At 38.1% G+C, this 25,969-nt stretch overlaps 1 protein-coding gene across 3 annotated transcripts in view; it reads right to left on the bottom strand.

Annotated features, from left to right (window-relative positions):
- Positions 1-25,969, bottom strand: part of VPS8 (VPS8 subunit of CORVET complex) — a 300,917-nt gene that overhangs the window by 46,489 nt on the left and 228,459 nt on the right. For all 3 annotated transcript variants that reach the window (XM_065876043.1, XM_065876044.1, XM_065876045.1), the window contains one exon: positions 11,344-11,397. In XM_065876043.1, the coding sequence (XP_065732115.1) occupies positions 11,344-11,397 (54 nt within the window). The remainder of the gene's footprint in view (positions 1-11,343; positions 11,398-25,969) is intronic.

The raw sequence follows: 25,969 nt of genomic DNA, 5'->3' as shown, positions 1-25,969 counted from the left end.
TCAGCCATAAAAAGGAACGAAACTGGGTCATTTGTTGAGACATAGATGGATCTAGAGACTGTCATACAGTGTGAATTAAGTGAGAAAGAGAAAAACAAATATCATATATTAACACATGTATGTGGAACCTAGAAAAATGGTACAGATGAACCGGTTTGCAGGGCAGAAGTTGAGACATAGATGTAGAGAACAAACTTATGGACACCAAGGGGGGAAAGCCGTTGGGGGGTTGGTGGGGATGGTGGTGTGATGAATTGGGCGATTGGAATTGACATGTATACACTGATGTGTATAAAGTTGATGACTAATAAGAACCTCCTGTATAAAAAAATAAAATAAAATAAAAAAATTTAAAAAAAGAAAAAGAATAAGGAAAGAACATAACAAGTACAGCCAGATCCATTACCATGTTAAACTTTACTTCACCTGAGCTCTTGGAAAACAGCACAGTTAAAAAAAATCTCCCACCCTGTTCTGGAAAACAGCTTACTGCAAAGAACCACACCTCCCCGTAAGACTCAGGGAAGACTCACCTAGCCCCCATGCTTACCTATGACAAGGCCAGACACAGACCTATCAAATTTCCATGCTTTGCCTGAAAAAAGATAAGCTGAGCTGCTTGTCCTCACTGATTGATTAGAATGAAATGCTTGCTAACTGATGACCAAATGTTACCTAAGCTTCTCTCCTTCTCCCAAGCCTCTGATCCACCCTCAGCCCAAGCCAGCATATAACCTCTCCCTAATGATGTCTCCTGAGAATCAGCTGACATCAAGGAAAGACATTTCCTGATCACGGTCTGATTCTGCCATCTATTCCCCCATATTTGGTTCTTTCTAGCCTTGTTTACCTGCCCCTATAAAAGAAATTTCCTTTTTGCCTGATCTTTGAGACCCTTGCAGATCCTTTGGTCAAATTGTTCTCCCTATGGAATAGCCTCTTCCCCTCTATTGTACTAGCCTTATTGCAATAATTCTTTTGAATGAAGTCTTCTTCTTACCTAAGTCCAGATTTGTTTTTCTTTGATAGACAACATATTCTGTTAATTCAGACTGGGGGTTAGGGTCTAACTAAAATCATTCAGCACATCAACAAACGTGCCACTTGTTTAATACAACTGTAGACTCAGAAGATCTTAACCTTCAAAAAGATCTAAAAATCAACGAATCCAACCTCTCACCCATGCCAGGAATCCCTCTGCAGCAGCTCTGAGAGACAGACATCCTGCCACTCATGGCACGCCTCTGGTAATGGGTAGTGTTAGAAAATTCTCATACCAAGCCAACATCTCCATCTACATAGCAGTTACCCACAGGTACCAGTTCTGTCCTCTAAACTACAAAGAATGCCTCTACTTCCAAATCAGCACCCTTCAGATGTCTGAAGACAACTGCACCTGAGCTTCTTCACATCAGCATAAAGAGGTACCTGGCCTGCTGAGATATTCTACCATGCCTGTGCAAAAACAAAGATCAAATCATGTCCTCTGGTTTTTTCTTTGTTAAATCAATAGGGGCATGGAAATCACATCTGGATATAATGTGCATCGAAGTCCTACTAAGACAAATACTCTAAGGAAAGAGGCAGCATACAATCATCAAGGGCTACCACTTTGTTGTTCATGAGGAATTGCATCTTTACAGGAGTTAAGAGAGAGTCTTAAAAAGGCAGATGACTCCCTGACTTCAGAATATACTACAAAGTTTCAGTAATCAAAACAGTATGGTACTGGCACATAAAAAGACACACAGATCAACGGAACAGAACAGAGAGCTCAGAAATAAACCCACACACGTATGGTCAATAATCTACAACAAAGGATGCAAGAATATACACTGGAGAAAAGACAAAGTGGTGCTAGGAAAACTGGACAGCTACATGTAAAAGAATGAAATTAGAACATTCTCTAACACCGTACACAAATTAAACTCAAAATGGATTAAAGACCTAAACGTAAGACCCCAAACCATGAAACTCCTAGAGGAAGACATAGGCAGAACACTCTCTGACATAAATTGTAGTAATATTTTTTTTGGATCCATCTCCTAGAGTAATGGAAATAAAAGCAAAAATAAACAAATGGGACCTAATTAAACTTAAAGGCTTTTGCACAGTGAAGGAAACCATCAACAAAATGAAAGACAATCTACTGAAGGGGAGAAAATATTTGCAAATGATATGACTGATAAGGGTTAATATCCAAAATAAATAAACAGCTCATATAACTCAACATCAAAAACAAACAACCCAATTAAAAAATGGTCAGAAGACCTGAATAGACTTTTTTCCAAAGAGGAAATGCAGATGGCCAATAGGCACATGAAAAGATGCTCAACATTGCTAACTAACTATGAGGAAAATGCAAATCAAAACCATAATGAGATATCACCTCACACCTGTCAGAATGGCTATCATAAAAAAGAACACATAATAAATATTGGTGAATACGTAGAGAAAAGGGAAACCTTGTACACTGTTGGTGGGAATGTAAATGGTGCAGCCACTGTGGAAAACAGTATGGAGGTTTCTCATTAAAGTAAAAATAGAACTACCATATGACCCAGAAATTCCTCTCCTGAGTATATATCCAAAAAGCCCCCCATAACACTAATTTGAAAAGATACATGCACCCCAATGTTCATAGTACTATAATTTACAGTTGCCAAGAAACAACTGGAAGCAACCTAAGTGTCCATCAACAGATGTATGGATAAAGAAGATGTATAAACATACAATGGAATACTATTCAGCCATAAAAAAGAATGAAAATTTGCTACTTCCAGCAACATGGATGGACTTGGAGGGTATCACACTAAGTGAAAGTAGTCAGACAGAGAAAGACAGATACTGTATGATATCACTTATATGTGGAATCTAAAAAACACAACAAACTAGTGAATATAAGAAAAAAGAAACAGACTCACAGATATAGAGAACAAACTAGTGGTTACCACTGGGGAGAGGGAAAGGTGGAGAGGCAATGTAAGGGTAGGGAAAGTGGGAGGTACAAATTATTACATATAAGATAAGCTATAAGGATACATTGTACAACAGAGGGAATATAGCCAATATTTTATAATAACTATAAATGGAGTATAACCTTTAAAAATTGTGAATCACTATATTGTACACATGTAACTTATATAATATTGTACATCAACTACACTTCAGTTAAATAAAAAAAGGCAACTGAATCTTTACTTAAGCCAACATCACACAACATCTAGAAAATGTTTCATCTATCTCTCAGTGCTTTCTCCTTTTGTGTTCCCTTGACTTTTGTGAAACTATCAACCAGCCATTCTTGGGCTGGTAAGTTGAGACACTGCAGCCAGCTTTTCCTGTTGCTATGGAAACAGTGGCTCTATGGGGCTTTTTCCCTAAAAAAAAAACAAAAACAAACCCTCCCACTCCATAATTCAATAAAAATCATGAGCAAGTACAGTCAACTACATTCCTGACATGAGTGGCAAGACTGGGAACCAGCTATAAAAATTTTGCCTCACCAGAACACTTGGAAAAAAAGAATCAGCTCTAAATTCTGGTATTAAACTTGAATATTTGAGAAGCTATGCACCAATTTCTGGGAGGCTTGGCTATTCAGCCCACCAGTTCAGTCACCATTAACTTTTAAGTGTGCTGAGAGCAGAACTATATATATATATTTAGGATATAAAATACAGTTTATTGAGTGAACAGTTTAAATCAGAGAAATAACAGAATGCATGTATTCCCCGTAACTCTTATAATCTCACAATTTAGGTTGTGCATAGTTGACCTCTAAGTGCCTGGTCTATGTGCAGTAGAGAGGGGCCCTTTGCTACTGATAAGGCTGTACATATTTATAGTGTGTAGGTTAGGTAGGAATGATCTATGAAACTATGCAACACTGCAAGTTCCCAACATGAGGAAATGGTTTCACTAGAAACATGGAGCTCCTGGAGTCCAGGGGTTGATATCAGCCTCTTCTTCCAAGTAACTAACTTAGACTTACTGAGAAGTTCCTTGCTAAGCTACTACAAAGAATTTCCAAGAGCACTGGGAGATCTCACTGGTGGACAACTGGAAAAAAAGTTTTTTTCCATCTTCCATTGTTTTTTAAACATCTTTACTGGAGTATAATTGCTTTACAATGTTGTGTTAGTTTCTGCTCTATAACAAAATGAATCAGCTATACATATACATATATCCCCAAATCTCCTCCCTCTTGCAGCTCCCTCCCACCCTCCCTATCCCACCCCTCTAGGTGGTCACAAAGCACTGAGCTGATCTCCCTGTGCTACGTGGCTGCTCCCCACTAGCTATTTTACATTTGGCAGTGTATATATGTCAATGCCATTCTCTCACTCCATCCCAGCTTACCCTTCCCCCACCCTGTGTCCTCAAGTCCGTTCTCTACATCTGCGTCTTTATTCCTGTCCTGCTCCTAGGTTCTTCAGAACCTTTTTCTTCTTTTTAGATTCCATATATATGTGTTAGTATATGGTATTTGTTTTTCTCTTTCTGACTTACTTCACTCTGTATGACAGACTCTAGGTCACTACAAATAAGTCAATTTCGTTTCTTTTTATGGCTGAGTAATATTCCATTGTATATATGTGCCACATCTTCTTTATCCATTTATCTGTTGATGGATGCTTAGGTTGTTTCCATGTCCTGGCTATTGTAAACAGTGCTGCAATGAACATTGTGGTACATGACTCTTTTCGAATTATGGTTTGCTCAGGGTATATGCCCAGTAGTGGGATTGCTGGGTCGTATGGTAGTTCTACTTTTAGTTTTTTAAGGGACCTCCATACTGTTCTCCATAGTGGCTGTATCAGTTTACATTCCCACCAGCAGTGCAAGAGGGTTCCTTTTTCTCCACACCTTCTCCAGCATTTATTGTTTGTAGACTTTTTGACGATGGCCATTCTGACTGGTGTGAGGTGATACCTCACTGTGGTTTTGATTTGCAAATCTCTAATGATTAGTGATGTTGAGCATCCTTTCATGTGTTTGTTGGCAGTCTATATATCTTCTTTGGAGAAATGTCTATTTACGTCTTCTGCCCATTTTTGGACTGGGTTGTTTGTTTTTTTGATATTGAGCTGCATGAACTGTTTATATACTTTGGAGATTCATCCTTTGTCAGTTGCTTCATTTGCAAATATTTTCTCCCATTCTGAGGGTTGTGTTTTCATCTTGTTTATGGCTTCTTTTGCTGTGCAAAAGGTCTTAAATTTCATTAGATCCCATTTGTTTATTTTTGTTTTCATTTCCACTTCTCTAGGAGGTGGGTCAAAAAGGATCTTGCTGTCATTTATGTCATAGAGTGTTCTGCCTATGTTTTCCTCTAACAGTTTCACAGTGTCTGGTCTTACATTTAGGTCTTTAATCCATTTTGAGTTTATATTTGTGTATGAGTTTGAGAGTGTCCTAATTTCATTCACTTACATGTAGCTGTCCAGTTTTCCCAGCACTACTTATTGAAGAGGCTGTCTTTTCTCCATTGTATATTCTTGCCTCCTTTATCAAAGATAAGGTGACCACAGGTGCATGGGTTTATCTCTGGAATTTCAATCCTGTTCCATTGATCTATATTTCTGTTTTTGTGCCAGTACCATACCGTCTTGATTACTGTAGCTTTGTAGTGTACTCCAAAGTCAGGGAGCCTGATTGCTCCAATTCCATTTTTCTTTCTCAAGACTGCTTTGGCTATTCGGGGTCTTCTGTGTTTCCATACAAATTGTGAGATTTTTTGGAAGAGCTTGAGAAGGATAGGTGTCACCTCTTCTCTAAATGTTTGATAGCGTTCACCTGTGAAACCATCTGGTCCTGGCTTTTGTTTGTTGGAAGATTTTTAATCACAGTTTCAATTTCAGTGCTTGTGACTGGTCTGTTTATATTTTCTATTTCTTCCTGGTTCAGACTCAGAAGGTTGTACTTTGCTAAGAATTTGCCCATTTCTTCCATGTTGTCCATTTTATTGGCATATAGTTGCTTGTAGTAATCTCTCATGATCCTTTGTATTTCTGCAATGTCAGTTGTTAGTTCTCCTCTTTCATTTCTAATTCTGTTGATTTGAATCTTCTCCCTTTTTTTCTTGATGAGTCTGGCTAATGGTTTATCAATTTTGTTTATCTTCTCAAAGAACCAACTTTTAGTTTTATTGATCTTTGCTATCATTTCCTTCATTTCTCTTTCATTTATTTCTGATCTGATCTTTATGATTTCTTTCCTTCTGCTAACTTGGGTTTTTTTTGTTGTTGTTGTTCTTTCTCTAATTGCTTTAGGTGTAAGGTTAGGTCATTTATTTGAGACTTTTCTTGTTTCCTGAGGTAGGATTGTATTGCTATAAACTTCCCTCTTAGAAATGCTTTTGCTGCATCCCATAGGTTTTGGGTCATCGTGTTTTCAATGTCATTTGTATCTAGGTATTTTTTTATTTCCTCTTTGATTTGTTCAGTGATCTCTTGGTTATTTAACAGTGGATTGTTCAGCCTCCATGTGTTTGTATTTTTTACAGTTTTTTCCTGTAATTGATATCTAGTCTCATAGCGTTGTGGTTGGAAAAGATACTTGATATGATGTCAATTTTCTTAAATTTACCGAGGCTTGATTTGTGACCCAATATGTGATCTGGCATGGAGAATATTCCATGAGCACTTGAGAAGAAACTGTATTCTGTTGTTTTCGGATGGAATGTCCTATAAATATCAATTAAGTCCATCTTGTTTAATGTGTCATTTAAAGCTTCTGTTTCCTTATTTATTTTCATTTTGGATGATCTGTCCATTGGTGAAAGTGGGTTGTTAAAGTCCCCTACTATTATAGTGTTACTGTCGATTTCTCCTGTTATGGCTGTTAGCATTTGCCTGATGTATTGAGGTGCTCCTATGTTGGGTGCATAAATATTTACAATTGTTATATCTTCTTCTTGGATTGATCCTTTGATCATTATGTAGTGTCCTTCTTTGTCTCTTGTAATAGTCTTTATTTTAAAGTCTATTTTGTCTGATATGAGAATTGCTACTCCAGGTTTTTTTTGATTTCCATTTTCATGGAATATCTTTTTCCATCCCCTAACTTTCAGTCTGTATGTGTCCGTAGGTCTGAAGTGAGTCTCTTGTAGACAGCATATATATGGGTCTTGTTTTTGTATCCATTCAGCCAGTCTATGTCTTTTGGTTGGACCATTTAATCCATTTACACTTAAGATAATTATTGATATTTATGTTCCTATTACCATTTTCTTCATTGTTTTGGGTTTGTTTTTGTAGGTCTTTTCCTTCTGCAAGAACTATTTTTTACTGACCTTTGTTCCTCCAAGTCCTGGCACCTTAGAGGCTTGTTGAATATTTACTGAATTACCCAGAACTATTAGAAAGGCTTCCCACTATGCCACTCCCAGTACCTTCTCCCTAACTGGAAGAAGTCATTCTGAGAAGAACATTAACTGTACCCCTTATAGTGGATCTACCAGCGAGAACACCCGGCCCCTCAGGCTTCCACAAACACAACAGCAGAGAAGGTTCATCTAAAACAGGGGATGGTTCAGAGTGTAACCATGCTTTTGTGATCAAGAATAAGACAAAACTGCTTTCTCTGATTATTATGCATGTAACAATGCCAACTTTGCCACACAAGTTCCTGGTTGGTGTTTCTACAGTAGTCAAGAAGTGCTGCATCACAGCTGAGACGTTTTTGATGCTGCCTTCAACTAACCCTCTAAACTCCTTTAATCCACCTCAAACACTTCAGCACCTCCTATTTGGATCTATGCTAGGGAGTTTAGTGCAATGGACTTTAGGACAATTTTTATCTAAGGAAAATGCTTCTAATTTCTAGTTATCTATGATCAAACACTGATGAAGTCCTAGGGAAGCATATGTGTCTTCCTACTTTTTTAGTGAAGTTACCAGTTAGAGCCCATTAAGAAGAAATTTTATATACAAAAGATAAATATGATATACAAATTTTAAATGCTATAGATATATTATTCATATGATAAGTATTTCTAATCCAGAGCTTTCTGAAAGAATATCACAAATACAAAATGCTCATGGAGTCTGCCAGGCCCTGACATGGCAGCAGAATAGGAGAGTGACTTCTACATAAGCCACGTATCCCGAGCTAGCAGGACCTACAGAACATGGCTCCTGACTCGTCGGCACTTGAGCAGAGCTCTTTGCAGGGCCAATATGCAGTAGAGTCACTGAACACTCTCTTCAGTTATTGGTCAACAGAGAATCTTTGGCTTAAATCAAGAACACTGCTGCTCTTTTGTGTTTCTTACACATGTCACTTTGGCAGTCACACTGTTCAACAGACACTCTTGGTGCTCCCATCTGTCAGTGCAACTTTGGGAAGAGGGACTGTGGCTCCAGGATGACAACCAGAATATATATGTAGATGCATATATATATGCACACACAAACACATACACACAAATATACATATCCAACTAGGGAAGTAACAATGAGGTGCTGAGCTTCACACTGGTCTCACTTGGAGTATTGCTGATAGAGCTTAAACAGTAAGGAACTGACCATGCTGGGAATACAAGCCCAGAACAGCAATGATGCTTCATTTGTTCTTTCTCCAGTTATTCAGCAGAAATTTATTTTTTCTCCTTACTTCCCATAAACAACTACGAAGTCCTACGGAATCTCTTCCATGTCTCTCATTCACGCAACAACTACTGAGTGACTGCATACTTTGTTCTACACTTAGATAGACAACAGGAAACAGAACTGCTACGGGCCCTGCCCTTATGAGGCAGAGAGTCTAATGGGGGACACATATAAGCAAAGAGGCAATTTCAACACAGCCAGATAAGTATGTTTGTAAGGACTAGTTCAGGGTACTCTGAGAGCTCAAAAAGGGAAGGACACCTAACTCACAGTGTCAAAAAGGTTTGTGGGGAGAATAAAAAGGCTAAGACCTAAATCTATCTCACCTCCTCATTCTATTAACATAGCATAGGCTTAGGACCTTTTTTCTTCTAATTGGTCTTTCTGCCTCATGTTTGATGGAAACACTTATCCTTGAGATAAAAAGCAAACTTCACTGAACTCCCGTTTACTTCACCAGGCTTCTGCAAGATCCCATACTTAAGACAAACAGAACTGCCTCCATTTCCTAGCTCACCCATGTCTGCCTGGAATACCTTTTGCCTTGTGTTTCCAGGCTAGATCAAGCTTTACCTCTACTGGGAAGCCTTCCTTGACCTCTTGGTTTGGGAGAGGCACCTGTTATGATATATACTTCAAAGTTATTCTACACACCATAAACAGTGCAATATTAAGTATGTGCTATTAAGTTTAGGCTTCAAGTCAGGGGTGGTCAGTGGCTCTAAACAAGAATCCACATTTCAGAAACTGCAGCTCACATGAACTTCCAAAGGCAGCTCCTAAAAGCTGTTCATATATTGACCAACACCTAAGACTTTGCTCATTAGCTCAAAAGACAGCAGAAAAATTTTCCATTGGTGAAATCAATGTCTTATTAATCAGAATGGTAAATATTAGAAATGGACCCTCATTGCTAAAATAAAAGGTATTCATGATATGTCAACTGGATAAAATGTTTTCATGATCTTAATTTAATAAATGTCTTTAAGTATGGTAGGATTTGCTTTCATTACAATCTAGTAACAAAGTTGTAGGGGAGCAGCTAACCATTTCTCAAGTTTCTTCACTGGACTCTTTACCATAAAGAATGTAAGAGTTGTACTAAAGGAGCTTAGTCATTTCAAAACCGGGCCTCTCCCGCACACTCTTGCAGCACCCTGCGCACCCTGCATGGCACGTGTCAAGTAGTCTGGTAACTGTCAGTGCAACCTGTCTACCTTTCCAATTAAATGCTGAGGTCCTTGAGAACAGGGATTGTATTTTTAATCTCTGTAGTCTGCTTCTTAGCTCACTTTCTAGTATAAAGAAATACTTGCTGAATGGACAATAGTATATAAGTAGCATAATAAAGGACAGATGAAAGGACATCTGACTAGGAGTTGGGAGACTTGTGTTTTAATACTAGTTTCAGTAACAGCTGAGTACTTGTGTTATAATTTACTGAGTACTTAATATGTGTCAAACACAGCGTCAGGCACTTAAATTTTTCTCATTTAATCTTTAGGGCAATTCTGAGAGGAGCATCATCACTTTACAGAGGAGGAAACAGAGAGGCTGACTTACTCAAGGTTATTCAGATGAAGTAGATGAGTCAATCACTGAATCCAAAGCACATGTTTTTAACCTCTATGGTAGAAGTGTGTCCCATGGAACATTTGAGAGAGGTAAAAAATTTCCCTCTGGATTCCAGTTTCCTCCTTTGCTTACTGAGTGCGACTAAGTGGCTGACACCCTTTCCAGCTCCTCATGTTACGGTGTGATGGTTCTGAGCGGCAACAATCACCACTGTGGTTGCGCCTGCCCTTGCTGTCTTGACAAGAGTGAAAGAGGGTTTCACGTGCAGCACGTTATAAGGCTTTTCAGACAACATATTTCATTTCTATTCTTTTCTTCCTTTGAAAAGGGGATTCTGAAGGCAGAGAAAAGGCATCCATTTTTGGCACACCGCTTTGAAGCTAGAACCTGCTGTTAGTCAACAGAGCCAGCAAGGTGTTATTTTTGTTCTACAATCCTTCCCTGACACGGATGCTGGCTGAAATCATAAAAAAGAGCAAGGAAAGCACACCTACAACCAGGGACAAGTCAACTATCAGAGAAATAAAAATGGTAAGAGAAAACATAGCAAAAATGTCAATCTGTTTGCTATATTTCAACTGCACTGTTGCAGCTGGATAAAGAAAAGGATTTTAGTGGTTCTTTTGACATCATCTGAGGATTACTTGAAAGACAAACAACCTATCTGTGTCACAGAGTTCACATTCAAGGGTTGAAATGGCCTAGATAAGAGTTCTATCACACAAGTATTTATTGAGGTCTTACTTAGCTGGTATGTGCTGAAATGTTAATACCTCAGACCAGTTTTCTTTAGGAACAGCTATCTGGAGGGAAAGTACATTGTTAAGAAAAACTATGTACGTTTCATCCTTAAAATATCTTTCATCTGCTACCACTCACTGATACCAGGATGCCCATCTGGTAGAGAGGATGGGAATTCTAGAACAATGAAAGTCCCTAGTTGTCAAGAGACTGATGCTAGACCCAAACCCCCATTTGGCTTCTTTGGAAGAGCCAACAAGTCCTGGTGACACCTCTTTAAGGCATCCAATCAGAAAGAAACTTTGACGCATTAAAATGATTTAAAATCACTCATTTTGAGAACATGGCTCAACAGAGGAGAATAAATACACAGAAGGAGGAAGTCGGCTTTTTGCCGTTAAAACTCACTCACCTTCTTAACAGCAGGATCCCCTTTGGATGGATGACAGGATGGGGACATTTTTACCTAAAAAAAAAAGCAAACCTTTTGATATCTTCTTAGTTATAGTCTAGCTTTATTTGACCCATACTTAAAATAATTCAACTAGAACTCATGTAACTGAGATAAAACAGACATTTTCAGGGGAACAATGAATAGATTTTTTTGTTAAGTCCCTTTGAAGTTTCTCTGGAGATCAAAAAGTCAGTAGTTAGCCAAGATAAAAATGTGATTAGGGTAAGAAAAGTAGAAAAGATGGTCCAAATTGGTTTTAGCGAAATGGTGAGGAACCTAATAGACACAGATCTCTGTGGACAATGGAAATCAACTGACGCGATATGTAGTAGCACGTCTTTCAGAGACCAACTCAGAGTATCCCTTCTGATCTAATGTCCCTTTTAAGCAAAACATGCACAAGTGTTTGATAATAATAGAAGGATTTAGAAAAAGTATCAGCCAAGCCATAATAAAAGGATGTTTAGTCCTAAGAAGAGAAGACTGATGATATAGTAAGATCTTCAAATATAGGAAAGGTTGAAAGAGACTGTCAGATAAAAGAGCAAGACCCAACTACATGCTGCCTGCAGGAAACATACTTTAAATATAAAGGCACAAATAGATTAAAAGCAAAAAGATTGAAAAAAATACCACGATAGTACTAGATTTCAGAGCAAAGACTATTGCCAGGGATATATTATTGCATAATGATAAAGGAATCAATTCATCAGGAGGACGTAACAATCCTAAACGTCTACACATCTAATAGCTTAAACCTAAGTGTCCATCAACAGAGGAATGGATAAACAAGATGTGATACATATATTACTCAGCCATAAAAAGGAACGAAATTGTGCCATTTGCAGAGACGTGGATGGACCTAGAGACTGTCATACAGAGTGAAGTAAGTCAGAAAGAGAAAAACAAATACCGTATAAGATCGCTCATATGTGGAATCTAGAAAATGGTACAGGTGAACTTATTTGCAAAGCAGAAATAGAGACACAGATGTAGAGAACAAACTTACGGATACCAAGGGGGGAAGGAGGGAGTGGGATGAATTGGGAGATTGGGATTGACATATATACACTACTATGTATAAAACAGATAACGAATGAGAACCTACTGTATAGTACAGGGAACTCTACTCAATTATCTGTGGTGAACTAAATGGGAAGGAAATCCAAAAAAGAGGGGATATATGTATACATATAACTGATTCACTTTGATGTACAGAAGAAACTAACACAACATTGTAAAGCAACTGTATTCCAATAAATAGTAATTTTAAAAAGTACATAAAATAAAAACTGATAGAAATGCAAGGAGAAATAGATTTTACAGTCAGAGATTTCCATATCTCTCTCAGTAAATGAGAGAACAAATATGAAGATTAGGAAGGATATACTTAATTTAAAAAATGGGCAAAGGATCTGAACAGACATTTTTCCAAAGTAGATATACAAAAGAATAACAGGTACATGAAAAGATGCTCAACATCACTTATCAGGGAAAGGCAAATCACAACTACAATGATGTATCACCTCACATCAGTTAGGATGGCTTTTATAAAAAAAAGACAAGAGATAACAAACGCTGGTGAGGATGTAGAGAAAGGGAAACCTTACACATTGTTGGTGGGAATGTAGATGGGTACAGTATGGCGGTTCCTCAAAAAATTTAAAAACTTAACTACCATATCATCCAGCAATCCCACAGCTGGGTATATACCAGAAGGAACTGAAATCAGTATCTTGAAGAGATATCTTCCCACCAGTGTTCAGAGCAGCATTATTTACAATAGCCAAGATATGGAAACGACCTAAGCATCCATCAGAAGTTGAACAGATAAAGAAGATGTGATAATATATACACAGACACACACACACACACACACACAGAAATATTATTCAGCCATAAAAGAAGGAAATCTTGCCATATGCAACAACACGGATGGACCTTGAGGGCATCCTCAAGGATGCTAAGTGAGAGAAATCAGACAGAGAAGGACAAATGCTGTATGACAGCACTCATATGTGGAATTTAGAAAAACTGAACTCATAAAAACAGAGTAGAATGGTGGTTACCAGGGGCTGCGAGGTGGGGGTAGTTGGGGGGATGCTGTTTAAGGGTATAACCTTTCAACTAGTAGAGAAATAAGTTCTGAAGATGTAAGGCACAAGATAGTGATCATAGTTAACAATATTGTATCATAAGCTTCTAAGTTGCTAAGAGACTAGATCTTCACTGTTCTCTACCCAAAAAAAGAAATGATAATTATTGACATGATAAAGGTGTTAGCTAAGGCTATTGTGGTAATCATACTGTAATACATAAATGTATCAAACCAACACATGGAACACCTCAAACTACACAATATCATATATCAATTACATCTCAATTTAAAAACTAAAAAAGGAAGGATATAGAATAGGGACATTGGCAGAACCCTCCACCCAACAAAGGCAGAATACATACATATTCTTTTCAAGTACAGGTATACCTCAGAGATATTACGAATTCAGTTCTAGACCACTGCATTAAAGTGAATACTGCAATAAAGCAAGTCACACAAACTTTCTGGTTTCCCGATGTATATAAAAGTTGTTTACAGGGCTTCCCTGGTGGCGCAGTGGTTGAGAGTCCGCCTACCGATGCAGGGGACGTGGGTTCGTGCCCCGGTCCAGGAGGGATCCCACATGCCGCGGAGCGGCTGGGCCCGTGGGCCGTGGCCGCTGGGCCTGCGCGTCTGGAGGCTGTGCTCCGCGGCAGGAGAGGCCACAGCGGTGAGAGTCCCACGTACCGCAAAAAAAAAAAAAAAAGTTGTTTACACTATACTGTAGTCTATTAAAGAGCATTGTGTCTAAAGAAACAATGTACATACCTTAATTAAAAAATACATTATTGCTATAAAGTACTAACTATCATGTAAGCCTTCAGCAAGTCATAATTTTTTCTTTTTTCGGTATGCGGGCCTCTCACCATTGTGGCCTCTCCCGTTGCGGAGCATAGGCACCGGACGCGCAGGCTCAGTGGCCATGGCTCATGGGCCCAGCCGCTCCGCGGCATGTGGGATCTTCCCGGACCGGGGCACGAACCCGTGTCCCCTGCATCGGCAGGCGGACTCTCAACCACTGCGCCACCAGGGAAGCCCCTAGTCATAATTTTTTGGCTGGTGGAGGGTCTTGCCTCCATGGTGATGGCTGCTGACTGATCAGGTGGTGGCTGCTGAAGGCTGGGGTGGCCATGGTAGTTTCTTAAAATAAGGCAACGATGAAGTTTGCCACATCGACTGACTCTTCCTTTCACGAGCGATTTCTCTGTAACACGCAATGCTGTTTGACAGCATTTATAGTAAAGCTTCTTTCAAAATTGGAGTCAAACCCCTCAAACCTTGCTGCTGCTTTATATGTTTATGTAATATAAATCCTTTGTTGTCATTTCAACAATCTTCATAGCATTTCACCAGGAGAAGATTCCACCTCAAGAAACCACTTTCTTTGTTCATTCATAAGAAGCAACTCCTCATCTGTTCAAGTTTTATCGTGAGATTGCAGCAACTCAGTCACACCTTCAGGCTTCACTTCTACTTCTCTTGCTATTTCCACCACGTCTGCAGTTACTTCCTCCACTGAAGTCTTGAACCCCTCCAAGTTATCCATGAGGGCTGGAATCAACTTCTTCCCAACTCCAGTTAATGTTGATATTTTAACCTCTTCCCATAAATCACCAATGTTCTTAATGGCATCTAGAATGGTGCATCCTTTCCAGAATGTTTTCAATTGACTTTTCTTAGATCCATCAGTGGAATCACTACCTTTGGCAGCTATAGCCTTATGAAATGTATTTCTTGCATAATGAGACTTAAAAGTCAAAATTACTCCTTGATCCATGGGCTGCAGAATGGATATTGTATTAGCAGGCATGAAAACAACATTCATCTTGCTGTACAGCTCCATCAGAGTCCTTAGGTGACCAGGTGCATTGTCAGTGAGCAGTAATATTTTTCAAAGGAAACTTTTTTTCTGAGCAGTATGTCTCAACAATGGGCTTAAAATATTCAGTGAACCATGTTGTAAGCAGATGTGCTGCCATCCAGGATTTGTTCCATTTACAGAACACAGGCAGAGCAGATTTAGCATCATTCTTAAGGGCTCCAGGATTTTTGGAATGGTAAATGAGCATTGGCTTCATCTTAAAGTCACCAGCTGCATTAGCCCCTAACAAGAGAGTCAGGCTGTCCTTTGAAGCTAGGCACTGACTTCTCCTTTCTAGCTATGAAAGTCCTAGAAGGCAAGTCATCTTCTTCTAATATTAAGGCTGTTTTTGTCTATGTTGAAAAATTATCTTAGCTAGATCTTCTGAATAACTTGCTGCTGCTTCTACACCAGCACTTTCTGCTTCACCTTACACTCTTACATTATGGCTTCTTTCCTTACACTTCATGAACCAACCTCTGCTAAGTTCAAACTTTTCTACTTCAGGTTCCTCACCTCTCTCAGCCTTCACAGAATTGAAGACAACTAGGACCTTGCCCTGGATTAAGCTTTGGCTTAAGGGAATTTTATGGCTGATTTGATCTTCTATCCAGACCACTAAAACTTTCTCCACATGAACCACAAGGCTATTTTGCTTTCTTATCATTTGTATGTTCACTGAAGTAGTGCTTTTAATTTCCTTTAAGAACTTTTACTTTTCATTCACAACCTGGATAACTGTTTGGCACAAGAGGCCTAGCTTCTGACCTATCTTGGCTTTTGACAAGACTTTCTCACTAAGCTTAATCATTTCTAGCTTCTGATTTAAAGTGAGATATGTGTGACTCTTCCTTTCACTTGAACACTTAGAGGCCACTGTAAGGTTATCAACTGGCCTAACTTCAAAATTATTGTTGCTCAGGGTATAGGGAGGCTCAAGGAGAGGGAAAGAGACAAGGGAACAGCTGGTAGGTGGAACAGTCAGAACACACACATTTATAGATTAAGTTTGCCATCTTACGTGAGTGCAGTTTGTGGCACCCCAAACAATTACAATAGTAACATCAAAGATCACTGATCACAGATCACCATGTAAATAATAATAAAAAGTTTGAAATACTGCGAGAATAACCAAAATGTGGCACAGAGATGCAGAATAAGCAAATGCGGTTGGAAAAATGGTGCCAAAGGCCTCGCTTGATGCAAGGTTGCCACAAACCTTCAATTTGTAAAAAAAAAAAATGCAATATCTGAAAAGTGCAATAAAGAAAAGCACAATTAAATGAGGTATGCCTGGACCATTTACCAACATATATTATCTTCTGGCAATAACAATTTTCAATTAATTTTGAAGATTCAAGTCATACAAAGAATATTCTCTGACTATAATAGAAATAAATTAGATATCAATAACAGAAAGATTTCTGGAAAAATTCTCAAATATTTAGGAACTTACACACTTTGAAATAACACTTGGATCAAAGAAGATATCAAAAGGAAATTGATCCTTTTTAAAAACACCCATAGGGCTTCCCTGGTGGCGCAATGTTTGGGAGTCCGCCTGCCGATGCAGGGGACACGGGTTCGTGCCCCGTTCCAGGAAGATCCCACATGCAGCTGAGCGGCTGGGCCCGTGAGCCATGGCCGCTGAGCCTGCGCGTCCGGAGCCTGTGCTCCGCAGCGGGAGAGGCCGCAACAGTGAGAGGCCTGCGGACTGCAGAAAAAAAAAAAAAAGAAAAAAAAAAGAAAAAGGAGAAGTAACAACTGACACTGCAGAAATACAAAGGATCATGAAAGATTACTACAAGCAACTACATGCCAATAAAATGGACAACCTGGAAGATATGGACAAATTCTTAGAAAAGCACAACCTTCTGAGACTGAACCAGGAAGAAACAGAAAATATAAACAGACCAATCACAAGTACTGAAATTGAAACTGTGATTAAAAATCTTCCAACAAACAAAAGCTCAGGACCAGATGGTTTCACAGGCGAATTCTATAAAACATTTAGAGATGAGCTAACACCTATCCTTCTCAAACTCTTCCAAAATATAGCAGAGGGAGGAACACTCCCAAACTCATTCTATGAGGCCACCATCACCCTGATACCAAAACCAAAGATGTCACAAAGAAAGAAAACTACAGACCAATATCACTGATGAACACAGATGCAAAACCCTTCAACAAATACTAGCAAACAGAATCCAACAGCACATTAAAAGGATCATACACCATGATCAAGTGGGGTTTATTCCAAGAATTCTTCATTATACGCAAATCAATCAATGTGATACACCATATTAACATTGAATAATTACCATATGATCATCTCAAGAGACGCAGAAAAAGCTTTTGACAAAATTCAACACCCATTTATAATAAAAACCCTCCAGTAAGTAGGCATAGAGGGAACTTTCCTCAACATAATAAAGGCCATATACGACAAACCCACAGCCAACATCGTCCTCAATGGTGAAAAACTGAAAGCATTTCCACGAAGATCAGGAACAAGACTTGGCTGCCCACTCTTACCATTATTATTCAACATTGTTTTGGAAGTTTTAGCCACAGCAATCAGAGAGAAACAGAAATAATAGGAATCCAAATCAGAAAAGAAGTAAAGCTGTCACTGTCTGCAGATGACATGATACTATACATAGAGAATCCTAAAGATGCCACCAGAAAACTACTAGAGCTAATCAATGAATTTGGTAAAGTAGAAAAATTAATGCACAGAAATCTCTTGCATTCCTATACACTAATGATGAAAAATATGAATGTGCAATTAAGGAAACATTCCCATTTACCACCACAACAAAAAGAATAAAATACCCAGGAATGAACCTACCTAAGGAGACAAAACACCTGTATGCAGAAAACTATGACACTGATGAAAAAAATTAAAGATGATACAAATAGATGGAGAGATATACCATGTTCTTGGATTGGAAGAATCAACATTGTGAAAATGACTCTATTATCCAAAGCAATCTACAGATTCAATGCAATCCCTATCAAACTATCACTGGCATTTTTCACAGGACTAGAGCAAAAAATTTCACAATTTGTATGAAAACACAAAGGACCCTAAATAGCCAAATTGATCTTGAGAAAGAAAAACAGAGCTGGAGCAATCAGGTTCCCTGACTTCAGACTATACTACGAAGCTACAGTAATCAAGACAGTATGGTACTGGCACAAAAACAGAAAGATAGATCAATGGAACAGGATAGAAAGCCCAGAGATAAACCCACGCACATATGGTCACCTTATCTTTGATAAAGGAGGCAAGAATATACAATGGAGAAAAGACAGCCTCTTCAATAAGTGGTACTGGGAAAACTGGACAGGTACATGTAAAAATATGAAATTGGAACACTCCCTAACACCATACACAAAAATAAACTCAAAATGGATCAAAGACCTAAATATAAGGCCAGACACTATGAAACTCTTAGAGGAAAACACAGGCAGAACACTCTATGACATAAATCACAGCAGGATCCTTTTGGACCCACCTCCTAGAGACATGGAAATAAAAACAAAAATAAACATATGGAACCTAATGAAACTTAAAAGCTTTTGCACAGCAAAGAAAAGCGTAAATAAGACAAAAAGACAACCCTCAGAATGGGAAAAAATATTTTCAAATGAAGCAACTGACAAAGGATGAATCTCCAAAATTTACAGGCAGCTCATGCACCTCTATATCAAGAAAACAAACATCCCAATCCAAAAATGGGCTGAAGACCTAAACACAGATTTCTCCAAAGAAGATATACAGATTGCCAACAAACACATGAAAGAATGCTCAAAATCATTAGAGAAATGCAAATCAAAACTACAATGAGATATCATCTCACACTAGTCCAAATGGCCATCATCAAAAAAGGCACAGACAATAAATGCTGGAGAGGGTGTGGAGAAAAGGCAACCCTCTTGCACTGTTGGTGAGAATGGAAATTGATACAGCCACTATGGAGAACAGTATGGAGGTTCCTTAAAAAACTAAAAATAGAACTACCATACGACCCAGCAATCCCACTACTGGGCATATACCCTGAGAAAACCATAATTCAAAAAGAGTCTTGTACCACTATGTTCATTGCAACTCTATTTACAATAGCCAGGACATGGAAGCAACCTAAGTGTCCATCGAGAGATGAATGGATAAAGAAGATGTGGCACATATATACAATGGAATATTACTCAGCCATAAAGAGAAACGAAATTGAGTTATTTGTAGTGAGGTGGATGGACCTAGAGTCTGTCATACAGAGTGAAGTAAGTCAGAAAGAGAAAAACAAATACCGTATGCTAACACATATATATGGAATCTAAGAAAAAAAAATGGTCATGAGAACCTAGGGGCAGGAAGGGAATAAAGATGTGACCTACTGGAGAATGGACTTGAGGACAAGGGGAGGGGAAGGGTAAGCTGGGATGAAGTGAGAGAGTGGCATGGTCATGTATATACTACCAAATGTAAACAGATAGCTAGTGGGAAGCAGCTGCATAGCACAGGGAGATCAGCTCAGTGCTTTGTGACCACCTAGAGAGGTGGGATAGGGAGGGTGGGAGGGAGACGCAAGAGGGAGGGGATATGGGGATATATGTATATATATAGCTGATTCACTTTGTTATAAAGCAGAAACTAACACACCACTGTAAATCAATTATACTCCAATAAAGATGTTAAATAATAATAATAATAATTTAATAAAAGAGACATGCACCCCAGTGTTCATTGCAGCACTATTTACAATAGCCAGGACATGGAACCAACTTAAATGTCCATTGACAGATGAATGGATTACGAAGATGTGGCACATATATACAATGGATTATTACTGAGCCATAAAAAGAAACAAAATTAAGTTACTTGTAGTGAGGTGGATGGACCTAGAGTCTGTCATGCGGAGTGTGGTAAGTCAGAAAGAGAAAAATAAATACCATATGCTAACACATATATATGGAATCTAAGAAAAAAAATAGTTTCGAAGAACCTAGGGGCAGGAAAGGAATAAAGACGCAGACGTAGATAATGGACTTGAGGACATGGGGAGGGGGGAAGGGTAAGCTGGGACGGAGTGAGGGGAGTGGCATTGACATATATACACTGCCAAATGTAAAACAGATAGCTAGTAGGAAGCAGCCGCATAGCACAAGGAGATCAGTTCGGTGCTTTGTGACCACCTAGAGGGGTGGGATAGCGAGGGTGGGAGGGAGATGCAAGAGGGAGGGTATATGGGGATATATGTATATGTATAGCTGATTCACTTTGTTTTACAGCAGAAACTAACACACCATTGTAAAGCAATTATACTCCAATAAAGATGTTGAAAAAAAGAAAGAAAAAAAGGCAGTAGGAGCCTATTAATAATTTTATGCCAATAAATTAGATAAATGAAAAGCATACTTCCTTAAAAACTACTTATAAAAATGGACCCAAGATCAAAAAGAAAATATGAATAGCCCTGCATTTATTAAAGAAATTGAATTTTTAATCAAACTTTCCCACAAAGAAAACTCCAAGTTCACATGGTTTCAGCAGTGAATTCTAGCAAATATTAAGTACACAGAGACTAAGATATGAAATCAGAATATCTACTTATTAACTTATAAGGAAAAATAATTATTACATGTAGTTCAATAGATACTAGATACTATCTATCTACAATGATGTAGAAGAGATATGAGTACTGGGAGAGCAACTGGACTCAAGTTCTCAAGCCTGTTCCAGTTCTAACAGTTTAATTCTAACAGCCTACAGTATATAATGATAAAGACATTTCCTATCACTGTGGCATCAATCTATTCAAACAGGACCATGTTGCAGTCTTTTATGCCTTTCCCCTCTGACTTTCAGAATAACTTTAGAAAACATACCTCAGCTCTGGGATCAAAACTGCTGGCTGTACAGACTGTCCTGTAAGATTTAGCAGGTCTGCAAAAATTAGACTTGAAAGTCTTTCCTTTCACATACAATGACATTAATACTCTGGAATTTACTCCAGATGTATGATGTAGTTTGCTGAATGTGATCCAATTTTAACTCCTGGTATGCTCTTTTTGAAAAGGGAGAAAATAGATTTCAAAGCAAAGTAGATATTTAAGCTTAAAAAAAATGAACTCATAAAAAGATCTACAGACTTTTTAAAACAAGCCAAAAACTAGATGTGGTGCTGGACAATTTATCTGAGAAAGCTGTTCTCTGGAGATTAAGTCAGAGAGTGTTTGAAGTGGCAACAGAAATGGTTCAGCATCACTTACGAATGGTCTTATTTTTTGTTTAAAAGGATTCCTTCTGGAAATGCCTCAGGCAATGCAGCTTAAAAGACACTTTAAATCCAGGTGTGCAGAACACTAGATCTGGGGATATGGATGATATATTAAGCCAAGGCCTTAATAATGCTAAACTTTTGTGATCTTTGTTAATAAAATGATTCCTAACTTAGAGAAGCAATCTGATCTGAAGTTTGATAGCAATAGGAATACCTTCCTTATCACCTTGCTTTTTAAAAAACAAGCCTTGATTTTTCTGATTACCAAAGGAATACTGTTCATGAATGAAGAAGAGATATGGGAACATATGTATATGTTTAACTGATTCACTTTGTTATAAAGCAGAAACTAACACACCATTGTAAAGCAATTATACTCCAATAAAGATGTTAAAAAAAAAAAAGAAATACAAAAGAGCAAAATAAAGCAAATAAAAATGACAATCCAACCACACAGGAATAACTACTATTAACATTTGGAATCACACAGCTTTGTGATCTTTTCATGTAACATATTGAGAGTTTATTTCACCATATCAATGTTCTCTGACAACATGCTTTTTCATGGCTATAAAGCAGTCCATTCATTGCATACATATAACATAACTAATTTAACCAAGTATTAGGAAAGTATTGGGACATTTAGGTTGTTTTCAATTTTTTTAATTATTTAAAAAATGCTGTCATAAACATCCTTGTGTAACACTCGGTATACACTCTTCACATGTTACTTTCATTGCACAGATTCTTCTAAGTCCCACTTCTAAGAGTGTAGACATTTATAAATATATATTGCCAGTTCTCCTCCTGACAAGTAAAATAGATCCACAAATCCTTTTATTATAATTCTAAAATCCAAAAAGCTCTGAAATCAAAAGTACTTTTTAAAAACTTTTGGCACCAAAAGTTATCTGACATCAAAACCTGACCTGGAGTGAGGCTATTTATAGTCTTTATTTATCCCACATAAGCATTTGATTATGGGATGCTGCCCTAGACCCCACTGGGAATGTTATGTAACATACAATATAAGCACTGTATTACCGTTCTTTAGTAGTTTAAAGATGCCATTTATTGTCACTTGGCCTCTCCTCCCCACCCCCTTTTTACGAGAAATCACTCATCATTCTTATTATTGTCTTTTCTTTGGCTGCTTTTAAGATTTCCTCTTTATCTTTGGTTTTGGCAGTTTGACCAAGATGTGTCTGAATGTGGTTTTCTTTGTACTTATGCCACTAGCAGTTTGCTGAGTTTTTGGACATACGGGTTAATGTTTTTCACCAAATGTGGGAAATTTTCAGTCCCCCCCTCCACTTCTCTCTCTCTCCTCACCAGTGATACATACGTTAGGACTTCTTGATATCATTTCACAGGTTACTGAGAGCTCTCTTCACTTATTTTCAACCCTTTTAGTCTCTGTGCTTCTATTAGGATTATTTATATTGAACTCTCTCCAAATTTACAGATAACATTTGTCTCAGTGTTAAAAATGCTGTTGATATCTAATGAAATTTTCATCTTTTTAACTCTAGAATTTACATTTGGTTTTATTTTATTTTATAGTTTCCATTTATCTGCTGAGATTTCCCTATGTATCCAATCATTCTGCTGATCTTTTTCCTCTAAATCCTTTAACTTATTTATAATTTCTATTTTAAAGTCCTTGACTCCCAATTCCAATATCTAGGTCATCCATAGATCTGCTTCTATTGATGTTTTTCTCTTGATTTTAGGTTATATTTTTCTTCTTCCTACTGATCCTATAATAGTTTGGCCTTTGGCTTTGTTAGAAAGGATTTATTTTACTTTTGCCCTTAGTCTTAGGGTGGCGTTTAGTCATAAGGCATGGTCCTTTTGCAGTTTCAATACAAAACCTGAGATGTTTATCAATCCCTCAAATTTGGCAGGGCTTGCACTCAAATTCAGCACTATTCACTTGCTGATATCTCTGCTCAGTGCTTTAGTCCTCCTGATGCTACTTTCTGCATGGTTTCTTGAAGCACTGTTTGTGTATGTGCAACTTAGAAACCTGTAAAAAGAATTTAGGGCTCCCGCCTCCCTGGCTCCCTTCCTTCTGAGATGGGCTCTCAATTTACAACTGCTTTGGTAGTCTTGAACTCTGTTTCTTCATCCAATAAGAATACTACTATAAGCTCTTTTCCCCCAGTTCTCCAAAACAAACTGAAATGTGTGATAAAGGGAAAAAAACCTCATTAAATGTAGAGCTCCTCTAGTTTGCTTCCCTTATTTCAAGGTTTGTGTTCTCTAAGGTTTCTGCCTGCTTCTGGTTGCTCTCTAAACAATACTTTGTCTATATAATTGTTACTGGCAGAAGGGTTGTCCAATACAGGCTGCCCTGCCCTTATTGGAATTGGAACTCTGTATTAAGTTTCTTCAAATACTTTTTCTGTCCTATCCCTTCCCTGACTTCTTGCAGAACTCCAATTACATGTATATCTTGCTAGCTGAAGTTGTTCTGTAGTTCATAGTCATTCATTTCTTTTCAGTGTGTGTTTGATTTGGGATAGTTTCTATTGCTACACAGTCAAGTTCACTAATCCTTTCTTCTGCAATGTCCTTATGCTGTTAATCCCATCTACTGTGTTCTTCATCTCATACACTGTAGGTTTAATCTCTAGATGTTTGGTTGGCTCTTATGTTCAATCCTTCCTCTAGCTTCCTGAACATATGCAATATAATTATAATAACTGTTTTAATGTTCTTATCTACTAATCCTATCATATGTGCCATTTCTGGGTCTGTTTCAATGGATTGGTTTTTTTAATTCATAAGTTAATTTTAATATATCCTTTCTTATAACTTGTGAGTAGAAGACACAAAAACAGAAACTGAAAAAAAATTAAATGAATGGCATTGTGTGCTAGTGTGGAAAATCTGGGATTTAGTCCAAGTGATTTTTTTTAATGGCTGCTTTTAAATTTTTATTTATTTATTTAAATATCTTTATTGGAGTATATTTGCTTTACAATGGTGTGTTAGTTTCTGCTTTGTAACAAAGTGAATCAGCTATACATATACATATATCCCCATATCTCCTCCCTCCTGCGTCTCCCTCCCTCGCACCATACCTATCCCACCCCTCTAGGCGGTCACAAAGCACCGAGCTGATCTCCCTGTGCTATGCGGCTGCTTCCCACTAGCTATCTACTTTACATTTGGTAGTGTGTATATGTCCATGCCACTCTCTCACCTTGTCCCAGCTTACCCTTCCCCCTCCCCGTGTCCTCAAGTCCATTCTCTAGTAGGTCTGCACAGACCTACATACTGTTTTCACCATGCCTCAATGAGACACTAAAAAAGATTTATGTTTTCATCCTGGTGGAAAGAAGGAAGGGATAGAGGGAGAGAGGGGAGAGTTAATTATTTTCTCGAGCTCATGTAATAAGACAGAGGTCAGTTCTAGAGCCCAAGCCCTGTGACATCCTATGTTCTTTCTTCATGAGAATACTCATTACTTAATTAATAAGATTTATCTAATGCTCGTATTAGTTTACACTGTCATTCTCTGCCATTAACTTCAGCTAATATTCCAATCTATAGCACAGTCGTATGTACATAGTAGATACATTCCCTAGTAGGAGTTTCTTTCTTTTGGTTGTAGAGCACAAAGGGAAGGTGGGGGATTTTTTTTTTTAAGAGCAGTTTTAGGTTCATAGCAAAATTTAGAGGAAGGTACAGAGATACTACACCTGTGGTATGCTTCACAGATGTAGAGCTTCCCCTATTATCAGCATCTCCCACCAGAGTGGTGCATTTGTTATAACTGATGACACATTACATTGACACATCATTATCACCCAAAGTCCATAGTTTACATTAGGGTTCACTCTCGGCATTGCACATTCTATGGATTTGGACAAAGGCATAATGACTTATATCCATCATTATATCAATAGTATCATACAGAATATTTTCACCACACTAAAAAATCCTCTGTTCTGTTTCTTCATCCTTCCCCCCGACCACCCCTGGCAACCAATGATCTTTTTACTGTCTCCATAACTTGCCTGTTCCAAAATGTCATGTAATCGATTTTTTTCTCCTTTTTATGACGTGTATTTTCCTGCTTTCTTGCATGCCTTGTAGTATTTGATCAAATGCCAGGCACTGTGAATTCTACTTTGTTTGGTTAGATGTTCCTGTAATCCTTAACATAATCTTGAACTTTGTTCTGGGATGTTGTTAAAATACATAGAAATAATTTGATCTCTTTAGATTTTGCTTTTAAGTTTTGTTGCGTGGGATCAAAACAGCAGCTAGTCTAGGGTTAACTCTTCTCCCAATATTGAGGTCAAACCCTCTTACTTAGTAGTACTC

This window comes from Phocoena phocoena, chromosome 4 (assembly GCF_963924675.1).
Source record: "Phocoena phocoena chromosome 4, mPhoPho1.1, whole genome shotgun sequence".
NCBI lineage: Eukaryota > Metazoa > Chordata > Mammalia > Artiodactyla > Phocoenidae > Phocoena > Phocoena phocoena.
The sequence above is the reverse complement of the archived record's forward strand: the minus strand, read 5'-3'. Positions and strand labels throughout refer to the sequence as shown.